The sequence below is a fragment of the Aedes albopictus genome, chromosome 1 (genome assembly GCF_035046485.1).
Source record: "Aedes albopictus strain Foshan chromosome 1, AalbF5, whole genome shotgun sequence".
NCBI classification, from domain to species: domain Eukaryota; kingdom Metazoa; phylum Arthropoda; class Insecta; order Diptera; family Culicidae; genus Aedes; species Aedes albopictus.
Genome location: NC_085136.1, coordinates 35,224,505 through 35,236,730, shown reverse-complemented (window position 1 = coordinate 35,236,730; position 12,226 = coordinate 35,224,505). Strand labels below are relative to the sequence as shown.

Below are 12,226 nucleotides of genomic sequence, written 5' to 3'. Positions count from 1 at the left end.
GGATGTATTGGACAGTCTAACTTGATACATGAACGAAATGATGCATCACATGAACATTTTCCTAAAATGAAATACGGCTGAACAGGGAGTTGCAAAGCCCATAACTGGTAAAGTTTACCTAGACTTCTTTACAGGAATATTGTGAGGCATACAGGCAAGAGTTTGCTCTATAGGGACTTGTTCATCGAATGAAAAAACACCGAAGAATTTCAATATCTCGATAAGTAGTTAACCTGCCACAGCTTTATTCTATCATTCCTAGTGATCGTAAAAAAGCTTCTTCTGATTTATGTCGGTGCAATCCCGGTTTACGAAGAGCTCGATCGGTGGAAGCGGATTGTTTCGAAGTTCCTCGGGGTGATCACTGACCATATGTGCAATTTGCGAAGATTCTTCATCGTGAAACGTTTCGGACAGAAGCTATTGAAAGGTATGTTGTGCCCTGTGCTGTCTCAATGCTCTGTGAGTTTTATAACACGTTCCGCATGTATCGCATTTGAATCTGTCCGCTGGCAAGTTGTGGCTAGCTACATGCTTTCTGTAGGTTTCCCTGTTGCTGTAAGCTTTGGGACATTTGGGACACTGGAACACTTTTTCGCCAGTATGAGTTACTTCATGATGTCGTAACGCTGAAGGACATGGAAACGCCATTCCACACTGGACGCAAACGTGGTTTTTGGAACGTATCCGAGGTCTTAGCATTCGGGACTGATGAGTGTACAGCAGCGCGTCGGATTTGAAGCAGCGATAACAAACGTTGCAGGAGAATGGACGGGAGGGATCCGGCGCTGGCTTCTCCGGCAGATGTACCGACACACTATGTTCCCTAAGTTGTTCTTCGGTTTCAAATTGCTCCTGACATGCACCTGCACAGCAAACTTTCGAAGGACCTTTGATCACTGGATTCGGACCGTGCACTCCTTCATAATGGAGGTACACCCTCTTTCGGGTCCAAAACACATCTCCACAAACCTTGCAGCGAAAGTTCAGTTTGTCTTTTCGTTTATGTTTCCGTAAAGCATGTCCATTGCAAAACATTTTGTAACAGATATCACACTGCTTCCTATATCGTGATCCCCTAAATACCTGTTCCGGCAGATTCGTGTCGTCGTGGACTTCGTTAGAATGAACTTTCAAATCCTCTGAAGTGTTGAAAATGAGTTTGCAACCGCAACATTTAAAAACAACGGCTTTCACTACATCAAATACATTCTGATCTTCAACTGACTCATATGTACTCGAGTCAGCATCCATGTTATCCTCCGCCGTATCATCTCTTCCATCTCCATCATCCTCCATCTCATGACTCTCTTCTCCGCTTATGTAATCAATGATCTCCAACTTCGGTGCATGTATACTCTCCGAGACTATAGCTTCTCGGAAGGTCAGCATCTCAGCTAGCTCCGATTTACACCGACTTTCCATCTCATCCAGTGCATTAAACTTATTATCCTCATCGATTTCTTTCTTCACAACAGCGGTCTTTCCATCCGACAAGAATACATCTCGTAGCTTCCGATCCGAGTCTTGGCACAACATCCTGAGGTTGTAAGCACTCTCCAGTGCGTTCAGGCACCCATCGCAACATTCCTTGGGCAGCCGATCGTCTTCCGTCGCCGGCTTCACTGCTCCGATCAGTGCCAACACTTCGGCCAGAATCATCCCCTGTACCTGTCCAACGAAGAGATCAACCATCGGGCCCGAATCGGACGGCCAGCCCATACAGACGCGACATACCGAATCGGCGGCGCTCTGCTGCTCTTGTGGACGTTTCTGGCGCTTTGACTCGCTTGGTGAAGCCGAGGGCTGATTTCCGAAGCTCATCTGCACTGGAAGGGTAAAACTTAGGTAAGTAGACCACATTGAATTCAATAGATTGAAGCATCTCTCCGTCTTTTTGATAACTCTGAAATACAGCTTCGGTAGCTTACTAACCTTTCAAAGCTTATCCAGACAACTTCAAAGAGATGAATACGCCTGGGCTGTAAATCTCTATGATAAAGAGTAATAATAATTGACAATCTCTGCAAATTTACATAGTTACAACCACTGTAATCGTAAGCCACTGTTCTGACGCTCAGTATGTTTGTAAACTTCTTAATCAACGAAACTGAAAACATAGGAGAAACACATCAAAGAACAACAAATGTCTCAACACATCTATCCGTATACGACAGTGTTATAGAGTAGTTATAGAAGTTAGAGACTGGAAAGGTTAAAGGCACTCTAATAGAACTGACAGTAGATACCAATGAGCGAATAAGAAAGGTGTGGTGGTAGACAGTTGATGTACGAGACATTCGTGCGCAGCGTAGATGCATAAAGGAACAGGTAACTTCGAAATTACATATTATTATGAATAAGACGCTAAAATACCAATTATTTACTTATTTAGTACAACGTCTTCACTTTCCTAAAACTGAGTTAGCATTTTTCTACGCCACGCGTTTCGGTTCACTTCTCATTGTCTCCAACCTTGAGGGGGTCCTACCATAGTGGTAATCACGTTCAAATGTATGCGTGCCTTTTTTGTACATGTAGTTGTGAAACTGTGAGGAAAACATTTGCACTCTTACCCCGGACGTTAGTTTTATCACTATTTACCCGTTTTACCCAAATCTATTGGGTAATATTTGCATATGCAATCTGAATAGCCTTTGTATTAGCGTGCAATTTTGTGTGAGGAAAAACTCGCGCTAGTGTTCGTGTGTTGAAATGTCACTTATCTCTATAGACTATGGTCTTACCGTTCTACACTCGCCAAATCACTTTCGACTTGATCAGCCCACCCTATCCCCTGTGTGCCTTCCACGTCGTCTTGCATCATCCGCAATTCTTGCGAACACGATGTTTGTAAGGTTCTTATGCGGTATTCTTGAAACATGCTCTGCTCACCATATCCTTCTGGCTTTGGCAACCGCTTGGATACTGGGTTCACCGTTGAGCGTAACGAGCTCGGGGTTCATATTTCGCCGCCACATACCGTTCTCCTGCGCGTCGCCAAAGATCGTCCTCAGCAGCACTCGTAGCTCGAACATTCCAAATCCTTGTAGGGTCACCCTCGAGTATAGTTCAAGTCTCATGTCCGTCGTAGAGGACCATCGGTCTTATTAGCGTCCTGTGCATGGTACATTTAGTGCAGGGAGCCCATAGTATGCACAAGTTCTACTGATGATGTGTCTTCGCATTTTACGGCTCACGTTGTTGTCAGCCGTTAGCAAGGAAACGAGAAGACGAACTCCTCCACAACCTTGAAGGCTTCCAAGGCTTGTCCTGTCTCGCTCAGTTCCACCTACCAGTATATGCTTCATTTTTAACGCATTCACCACCACGACCTAGAATGTTCGCCCGAAAACTTCACGCAGTTTTCATACTGCTTCCACTTTACGTTCTCCTCATCTTGATCTGTCAAGCAAGAAGCTGCCGTCCTTATCTTTGCACATTTCGGCTCGCAGCACAGTTCTTTGAGGATGCGTTGAGCTAAGGTTGAGCTTCTGGTAAAACTTCCGTGTTTCTTGAAAACGACACCTCAGTTCCTTTTCTCCACACTTCGTTTCTGGCGTTTCTTCGCTCGAAAAAGAAGGACCCGTTGTTTCCACTTCCGTTTGTAATGTAGCTCGCGTTCTGCCGGGTCTCATGCTGCAGCACGACCGCCCGCTACAAAATCTCTGCACCCCTAATTGAACCGATCGTCCCGTTTGTCGGATAACAACGGTCCAGACGTGTTTCTTACGGGTGTCGTGGCATTAATCTTAGTACTATAGGGCGGCGTGAGATATCGTAATCATTGGCGTACCTAGCTTTTTTCTGTTTTCTCACTCACACTCCTAAACAAACACGAGAAAGAGAAGGATGAAAGAGGGAGTAAAGGCCCCCTCATGCATCCCGCTCTTTGTCGTGCTGGTTTAGGAGAGTGAGTGAGAAAAAAAGAAAAAGCTAGCTACGCCAATGATCGTAATGTCACCGGCATTTGCGGTTTCCTCTCCTTCGTAGGCTCGGAAGACTGGGAAGACTTGTGCGGTCTGTCTACATAGGTCTACTACAGTCTACATGAGCGTTTCATTTCCTTCTGGAGGTCCGAGTAACGCTTATGGGCTTTGGCTCCTCGTGTTTTCGTTGATCGGTTAAGAGCTGTCCAGTCCTAATAGGGTGACGTAATATTACGGCTTTCGCGTCTTCGCAGGTCCGTAACTCAAGCAACACACATGTCACGGCGGCAGAGGTTTTGGTTGCACAGACGTCACTGTACTAGAAATAAGTCAAAGTGACTTCTGCGTGAAACCAAAACCTGCGCTGCCGTGTCTCTTCGGTGACGTGTGTTGCTTGTCTTCCCAGCTACATGAACTCTTCACTTCCTTCTCAAGCTCCGAAAAGCGCTTGCGGTCTGCGGCTTTGGCTCCTCGTATTTTCGCTCGTTGAATTTGCGCGTTGGGCTGCTCTATCTCCGTTCTGGTGTTATCTTTGATCCACTGTTTTCACTCGATATGTGACTCATTCAGATTATTAAAGGCAGTCGTAATGGAGAAGCTCTTGATGGTGTTCAATTGATCTGTTCGATGCAACTTTGTGCACTTATTCACCATGTCGTATTGCCAAAAAACTGTATCCCCGTGGTCATAGTCCGAATTGTCGGAACAGGTCGGGACCAATCTTTGCGTTCAAGCCGCCCATGTAGATCTTTAGGTCACCTTCTAGGATCTCACCCAGGACAGCATTCAGTGTTGGTTGTTGAAAGTTCTTTGTTTTACATTTCGGCAGCGTCGGTTAGCGTGTAAGATTCGAACCCATGTTTAGAATCTGGTCACAATTGGGTTGTTTGGTGAATAACATATTGCTATTTTCTATAGCCTAATCGAAAGAGCTCATTTAGCTGAGTATAACGTGATTTTATTGGATTCCAATACCTTTGTTTTGAAGGTTAAATTAACAAAACAGTTTTGATTTTCGTGGCTAGAATGACAGTTCAATCGATAAAGTGACAGTTCGACTCGAACAAAAAATTTCCCCCATACAAACTTTAAGTGCATTTTAATAATAGTTCCCGGACTTCAAAAGTTATGAAATTTTAGATTTCGACTAATTTTTCGGCGGAGAATCCGATTATGAAATAATCCGGATACCCCTAAAGAATTCAATTATGCTCTCATTAAGAGACTACCACTTCATAAAAGCAGCATGGATTTACATCGATGTTGCTCTGAGCAAGAAACCAACTCTTCGTCGATGAGGAGCGTGTTCGCCTCGTAGACCATAAAAAAGACAAAAATTTGATCAGATGCCAATCCGAGTTCTGCAAAGTTCGGCCAATGGTCGGGGTTCTATGATCTCAAGCTTCACACGGCATGTCTCATTGGCGAGCTGTGCCAGTTTACTCTATTGAGCTAGAAGGATTCATGCATATCAAGAGTCAATTCTGGTTCGTATACTTTCGCTTTCGGTTTGTATAGCGTATATTTTTTAACATAGTTGAGAAGTCTTCTCTGTCCAAATGGAGACATTAAGCCAAGAAAGTCTGATGATTATTGGCGATAGGTACTTGTGCTCATTCTACGAGCGAAGTGACGTGACGCAGCTCGACTCGCACATCGAGGTGAGAAATCTCGACTCGAATGAGGTGACTCTCCATTTGATTTACATGGCGAGTCACTTCATTCGAGTTAGTCGAGATTTCTCAACTCGTTGTGCGAGTCGAGCTGTGTCACGTCAGTCTACTCGTAGAATGAGCACAACTGTGCAATAAGGGATTCTTTCATTCAATAAATGAACACAATGAAAAATGTGATGCTTTCGATGCTTTATTCCACCATGCCCTGCTCTCGTAAAATGGCTTCTTCGGTTCTTTGTCGCATCGACCACGGGTTACCGAGTAGCTCGATTGGAGGAAGCGGATTGCTTTGTAGTTCCTTGGGATGAGCTTGGAGCATGTGTTGTTTGCGACAGTGTTTCCGCGGGTATCGTTTGGGACAGAAGAAGCAGGCAAAGGGTTTGTGCTTGTGATGAGAATATGTGAGGTGTCTCTTGACTTCCACTTGTCGCTTGAACTGCTTTTTGCAAATAGGACATTCCTGAGTCTTTTCATCGGTGTGCGTAAACAAATGGCATTTTAGCCCAGCAGGCACAGCGAAAGTGGCTGGACAATGAGGACACCTGTGCGGACGTTCTCCGGTATGTTGTAGCGTGTGCCGTCTCAATCCATGGAGTGATTTGAGTGTAACTCCGCAAATTTCGCATTTGTACTTGTCCGCTGGCATTTCGTGGCTGGCCACATGCTTCCTGTAAGTATTCCTATTGCTGTAAGCTTTGGGACATTTTGAACACTGGAACACCTTCTCGCCGGTGTGTGTCATTTCATGATCTTTCAACCCTCCAGGATATCGGAACGCCATTCCACACTGGATGCACACGTGTTTCTTGGTATGCTTGAGCTTTCGGAATTGATGGGCGTGCAACAGCGTCTTGGATGTGAAGCTGCGATAGCAAACATTGCAGGCGTATGGTCTGGTGGGATCCGGTGCTGGCTTCTCCGGCAAATGTACTGCCACACTATGTTCTCTAAGCTGTTCTCCGGTTTCAAATTCCTCCCGACATCCACAGCAAACTTTCGAAGGACTCTCTGGGTTTGGATCGTGAACCCGATCATAATGAAGGCACACCTTCTGCCGACTCCAAAACAGATCCCCACAAACCTTACATCGATAGTTAAATTTGTCTTTTTGTTGGTGGATCCGTACATATACGTCATTAGCCATCACTTTGTAACAAACATCACACTGCTTGTTATGTTTCAATTCCTGTATTGACAGTTTCTTGTCGGCGTGGACTTCCTTCGAATGAGTTTTCAGTTCCTCTGAAGTGTTGAATATGTAGCTGCAGCCACAACACTTAAAACCTACGGCTTCCACTCCATCGTATACATTTGGATTCAAAGGCTTCTTTCTGCGGTTTGGCTTATTTACTGCTATAGACATCTTCTCATCCTGATCTTCGTCTACCTCATCCGAGTCTGCGCTGCCATTATCCTCTTTCATACCATCTGCTTCACCTACGCCATCTTCCATCTGCTGAATCTCATCTTCCTCTATACAGTCCACAATCTCCAGCTTGGGCAATTGTATGCTTTCCGAGACAGCACCTTCCTCGACATTCAGCATCCCATCTTGATCCACCAGATTGAGCAAATCTTCATCTACTTCCTCTTTCACCACAACCGCTTCCTCGACATTCAGCATCCCATCGTGATCCACCAGATTGAGCATATCTTCATCGACTTCCTCTTTCACCATAACGGCCGTTCCATCCGTCAAGGACGCATGTCGTAACTTCCGGTCCGATTCCTGGCACAATATTCGCAGTTTGTAAGCACTCTCCAGGGCCTTCAGACATCCTTTGCAACACCACTTGGGCAATCGGTCGTCTTCCATCGGCAGCTCCACTGCTCCAACCAGGGTCAACACTTCCGCGAGGATCATTGAGCATACCTGTCCATCAAATATTCCAACCATCAGGTCCGAATCGGACGCCCAGCCCATACAGACGCGACAAACCGAATCGGTGCTCTGGTCTTCTTGTGGACGGTTTTGGCGCATTGCCTTGCTCGTTGAAGCCGATGGATGATTCTCGATGTCCATCTGAAGATTCTGAACTGCAAGGATGGAAATTAGAATTCTATAACTTCAAGCACTTTTTTATCTATTTGAAAACTCAAATGGGTTACTCTGAACTACATAACCGACTAACCTTTCAACGTTGTTGCCTTAAGGTTGGAAATCAGCACGGTGGCAGAAAACGCAGAAAAGCTTTATTAATGAATAATAATTGATTTTTTTGAATGTGCCCAGTATGTTTGTAAATCTCCTAATGGCGAAGCTGAAAACAGAGGAGAAACTTAGAAACTATCTACCAACTAGGTATGCTATCATCGCGGTTTCGATTGAGCACCTATTTATTGTTTTGTTAAATAAATTGATACCTATTTGTATATCCTCACCTATCCTTGCCAGTATTTTCCACTCCTTCTGAAATTCAACATTTTATATTCTGAAAAATGTTTATGTTTATGCATCAATGAAAATACTGATGCTTTTATTGACGGATGTCACATATCTAGACATTTTTCAGGCAGAAAGTGAGTGAAACCGTGAAAATGCCGATGTCAGTACGAGGCAGTACAGTGCCAATGAGAGAATATAAAAAGGTGTGGAAGAAGAACGTCGGTGTGTGTGACAATCATGTTCGGTGCAAAGAATAACTGCGGAATCACTGACTTCAAATGTATAGGGAATGTCAAAAATATCTAAGAATATTCGGTGGAAGACTTAGTTTTATTATGAATTCGGTAGGAATTAAAATTTTACCTACAGGTTTAAAAATGAATTAGTTTCTTACATGTCTATGTAAACGATTGTTCAATTATTTTTGTTATTTCTGCCAAGCTTCATTTTCGAAAGAATATTTTCTTGAACATCGCAATTGGCCTCCTAAAGTGAGGTTAAGTTTTGTGTAATCCCATTTCGTATTTTAGTGATTGAGTCGTAACAGATAAAATTTAATGTGGGATCGGGGTAGAAAAGTTCATTTTATCGATAAATTTACCAAAAAATTGATGATTAAACTTATGGGGAACTGGTATTTCCCTTTCAAACTTCCAAATTTTCACGGCATAACCTCTACTTTTAATCGCCAATCAGAATAACACACAATCAACAATGAGCCATTTTAGGAACCGACAACAGTAGTGTAGATAGGTGTAGATGATGATACAGGTATGTTTCGTTTTTATCAACACGGTCCGCGATTTTCAGTTGACAAAAACGGAATAGTGATAAAAACGGAATAATTTTGTTTAATATAATATTTTGCAACATTTTAATATGAATTGGAAGTTTTACTGTAAAACACATTCCAAAAGCAAAAATATGCTCTTTACTATGAAATTTAATTGTTAAAGACATTAATTTTATCACATCTGCAACCAGCTCAAATTACAGTTTTCTAACTGTGACGCTGACAAGAGATTTTTACCACATTTGTGATAACAGTTTTGGAAATTTATTTTCGTTGAACGCAAGAATGACACATATTATAGTTCCAGTACTCGGATCGACATTTTAGAATATGACATATTTCCAGGAATTATTAATCTCCAGGAACATAATTTTGATATCCTAACAAAAAAGGATATGTTTACTTCCTTCCGAAAGGCATTTCTCCGAGAGTATCATCTTCACAGATTCCTATAAAAGTTTCTTCTATGATACTTTTAGGAAATCTCCAGGAATTTTTCTAAGCAAGCACTTCTCCAGAATATAGGATTCCCCAAGAAGTTCCTCTAGAATTCTTCTAGGTTACCTTGTACCATGCCGCTTGTTTATCTTTTGGAATTCGATAAGAATTTTTAGAAAAAAAAATAAGTTTTGCCCCTTATGGTTTCTTCAGAAATTCCTTCTCGGATCAAAAAAGACATCTATTTTTTAAATTTCTCCTAGAGTTTCTTTGGGGATCCCTTCGAATATTCCACCAGGAAATTGAATTTATTAACCTTCCTTATGCGTTATGATGGGAACAGCTCGCTGACGGAGTGTACAGTTTGGGTCTGTAATGACCCAAATGCACAAGATGGGCTAAGAAAATCATTTTGGGAATTCATCTAGACATCCTGTTGAAATTAATCCAACTCGAGTATCTTTGGAGATTCACCAAGATATTACTTTTGAAATATAGCAGTATCTCCGTTTCTTCAGAATTTCCTGCGAGAATTCTTCAAAGATCACTTTTTGAAATCCCTCCAGAACATTTTTCTGGATTTTTTTTCTAGAATTTCATCAGAAGTTCTTTCTTGGATTCTTTGAAGGGTTTTTTTTTGTGATATTTTTCCCTGGAATGTTCTCCATCCAGAAATTTCTTATAAGGATTTCTACAGGACTTTGTTTTGGTATTTATGCGCAGTAGAAACACCTACACCTACTGGAACTTTTATTAATAATACTTCTAAGAGGATTCTATCTTTCATCTTTGTTATTTCCCCATGATTAGTAGATGAACTAGCCTTGGGCTGACAATCTCGTTAAAAAAGATAATATAACAATAATTCTCCCCGACTTCTTACTGCGTTTCCTGGGAATATCCCAGTAGGTTAGTCTAGTAATCTTGCAGGAATTCTTTCCTCAAACCCTTCAGAAATTTCTTTGGGGATTCCTCCTGATGTTCTGTGTAGAAATCTTCGGGGAGTCTGAGAATCCTCCAGAAACTTGAGAAATTCCTTCTAGGAATCCTGTATAAGTTCAGAATTGATGGGATTTCTTTAGGATTTTTTGGGAATCCTTAGATTCATCTGGGAATCCTTCAGTAGTTGCTGGAGAAATCCCCAGATCGTTTGTCAAGTTTCTAGACTCCTCTTTCCTAGAGAAACTTATTTCTGGAAAACTTAACTCCTAATTCACCTAAAGAAACTTCTGAATTAATTCCTAACGATATCTCAGAAGAAATCTATTAAATAATCTGGAGGAATACAAGGTAGAATCGCTAGTAGAAATTACTGAAGGAAACCTAGATTGCATTTTAAGAGCAATCGAAAGATGAAATCCCGGATAAAATTCTATAGGAATCCAGTTTACCTAGTGAATATAGCAATTTCGGACGGGAAAATTTGGTCAGGGTATCAAGGATGACAAAAGAGATCTCTGGTTGAGCCCGGTCAAAAAGAAATAGCGACCAGAAGAGAAGAATTCAGCACATCGCGTAGTTGCAAGAAAATCGTGTAAAAAACCAGGTGGAATTTATTGCATTCAAAGAAGTCTTGTAAAAAAGATTGTAGTGTAAAAAATCAGGCAATGACGGGCAAAACCCCGAACTGTTTAAGTTCTCGAAGAACACTTGAAGAGGCTGGCCAAGTTCCAGTTGGTTCGTAGAGCTAGAGTAATTTTTCTATCGGGCTATTGGTTTAATTTTTCTCATGTTCAAATAAGAAATAAAATTATGCGTGAGAGAAAGCATGAATTAACATTATCTACAGCTGAATTTGAAATGTGTTCAAAGCTATTGTAGCGTATACGTCTTCTATGCCATCATTTGTGGATGCTTCAATTTTACTCATGGCTGCATTGCCTCAAGATTAATGGTAAACTGTAAATAGCTTATGTTCGAGGGAAAAAATTGACAAGAACTTTAGTGTTGATAAAAACGGAATGAAATGTTGACGAAATCGGATAGTGACAAAAACGGATAGTGATAATAACGGATAGTGACAAAAACGGAACATACCTGTATTGATTTTAACGGGTTATGACGGTACCTCCTGTCAACATTTCATTCATAAAATCGGCTCGTAAAATGGATTACAGTCGGCTTGTGTCGATGTTCTACATCTCGATATCTCTCCCTATCTCGATCAGTCCCTTCAATATGCGTACAGTTTACCATTCTATATGTCGATCAGTGCTGAAAATGTCATTTCGATATATCTAAAATTTAACCAACTCTTTTGAGGTTGAGCTTCTAACCTGAGAATATGGTATATGCAAAACTTGTGCGTCTAGACCAGTTCTACAAGAAAGTCATGGAAAACCCGATCTTTTCGAGTATATTTAAGATACAGCGACCGTTCGCTCGTTGCAACATGTTTACATTGCAACGAGCGAATGCCATTAGCTAATTGCAACGACACTTTGACACTAAAGTGCATCTAAATGCACTGACAGCGTGACTGCCAGCACAAAGTTGATACTTGATTGCTTTTTAATTGCAAAAACTTGTCAAATTTTGCAATTAACGGACTTGCAACTAAAAAGCGTTGCAACGAGCAGTTTTGCAACAAGCGAACGGCCGCTGTAAATATCAGACAAAAATTAAATGGCAACCTGTCTTAAAAAACCAACAGAATATTTAATCTGTTGTTGAAGTTTCTTAAAAGTTGTTACGGGAAATTATTCAGAAAGAAATCCCAGTTATTAGGAAGCGTAGAAGTTTCTATGTGGTAGAAGTTTTGACTCGAAGAATCCCATTTGGTTTAATAGCCAAAAACTCTAGGGGCAAGACACTGTGCAAACGAGAGCAACTCTGAGAGATTCTGAGTTACTCTTTTTACCGATGATCGACGAAATTTGTTGAAAGACATCCCTAAAACTGCAATTTTCATTCAGCACACACAACACGGAACTGTGAGGAATTCTGAACAAGACCTCGAACACAGATTTGCTCTCGTGAGATCTGTCTTGCCCCTAGCCAAAAC

The 12,226-nt window shown here is 41.7% G+C and overlaps 2 protein-coding genes across 6 annotated transcripts; both read right to left on the bottom strand.

Moving 5' to 3' along the window:
- Positions 1–31: 31 nt before the first annotated feature.
- LOC109428503 (oocyte zinc finger protein XlCOF7.1) lies at positions 32–2,261 on the bottom strand. 2 transcript variants are annotated; one of them, XM_062844345.1, is made up of 2 exons: positions 1,936–2,261; positions 32–1,824 (listed from the first exon to the last, which is right to left on the bottom strand). In XM_062844345.1, the coding sequence occupies exon 2, from the start codon at positions 1,822–1,824 to the stop codon at positions 421–423; it is 1,404 nt and encodes a 467-aa protein (XP_062700329.1). In that variant the 5' UTR covers positions 1,936–2,261; the 3' UTR covers positions 32–420. The 2 variants fall into 2 exon arrangements, with proteins under 2 accessions (XP_062700329.1, XP_019559843.2); XM_019704298.3 differs by having other exon boundaries at positions 32–1,829; positions 1,936–2,259.
- A 3,518-nt stretch (positions 2,262–5,779) lies between these two features.
- Positions 5,780–8,751, bottom strand: LOC109428502 (zinc finger protein 235-like). 4 transcript variants are annotated; one of them, XM_062844343.1, is made up of 3 exons: positions 7,970–8,751; positions 7,738–7,866; positions 5,780–7,642 (listed from the first exon to the last, which is right to left on the bottom strand). In XM_062844343.1, exon 3 carries the CDS (start codon positions 7,626–7,628, stop codon positions 5,796–5,798), a length of 1,833 nt encoding a protein of 610 aa, XP_062700327.1. In that variant the 5' UTR covers positions 7,629–7,642; positions 7,738–7,866; positions 7,970–8,751; the 3' UTR covers positions 5,780–5,795. The 4 variants fall into 4 exon arrangements, with proteins under 4 accessions (XP_062700327.1, XP_029711925.1, XP_062700328.1 ...); XM_029856065.2 differs by having other exon boundaries at positions 7,988–8,751; XM_062844344.1 differs by having other exon boundaries at positions 5,780–7,637; positions 7,988–8,751.
- Positions 8,752–12,226: the final 3,475 nt, after the last annotated feature.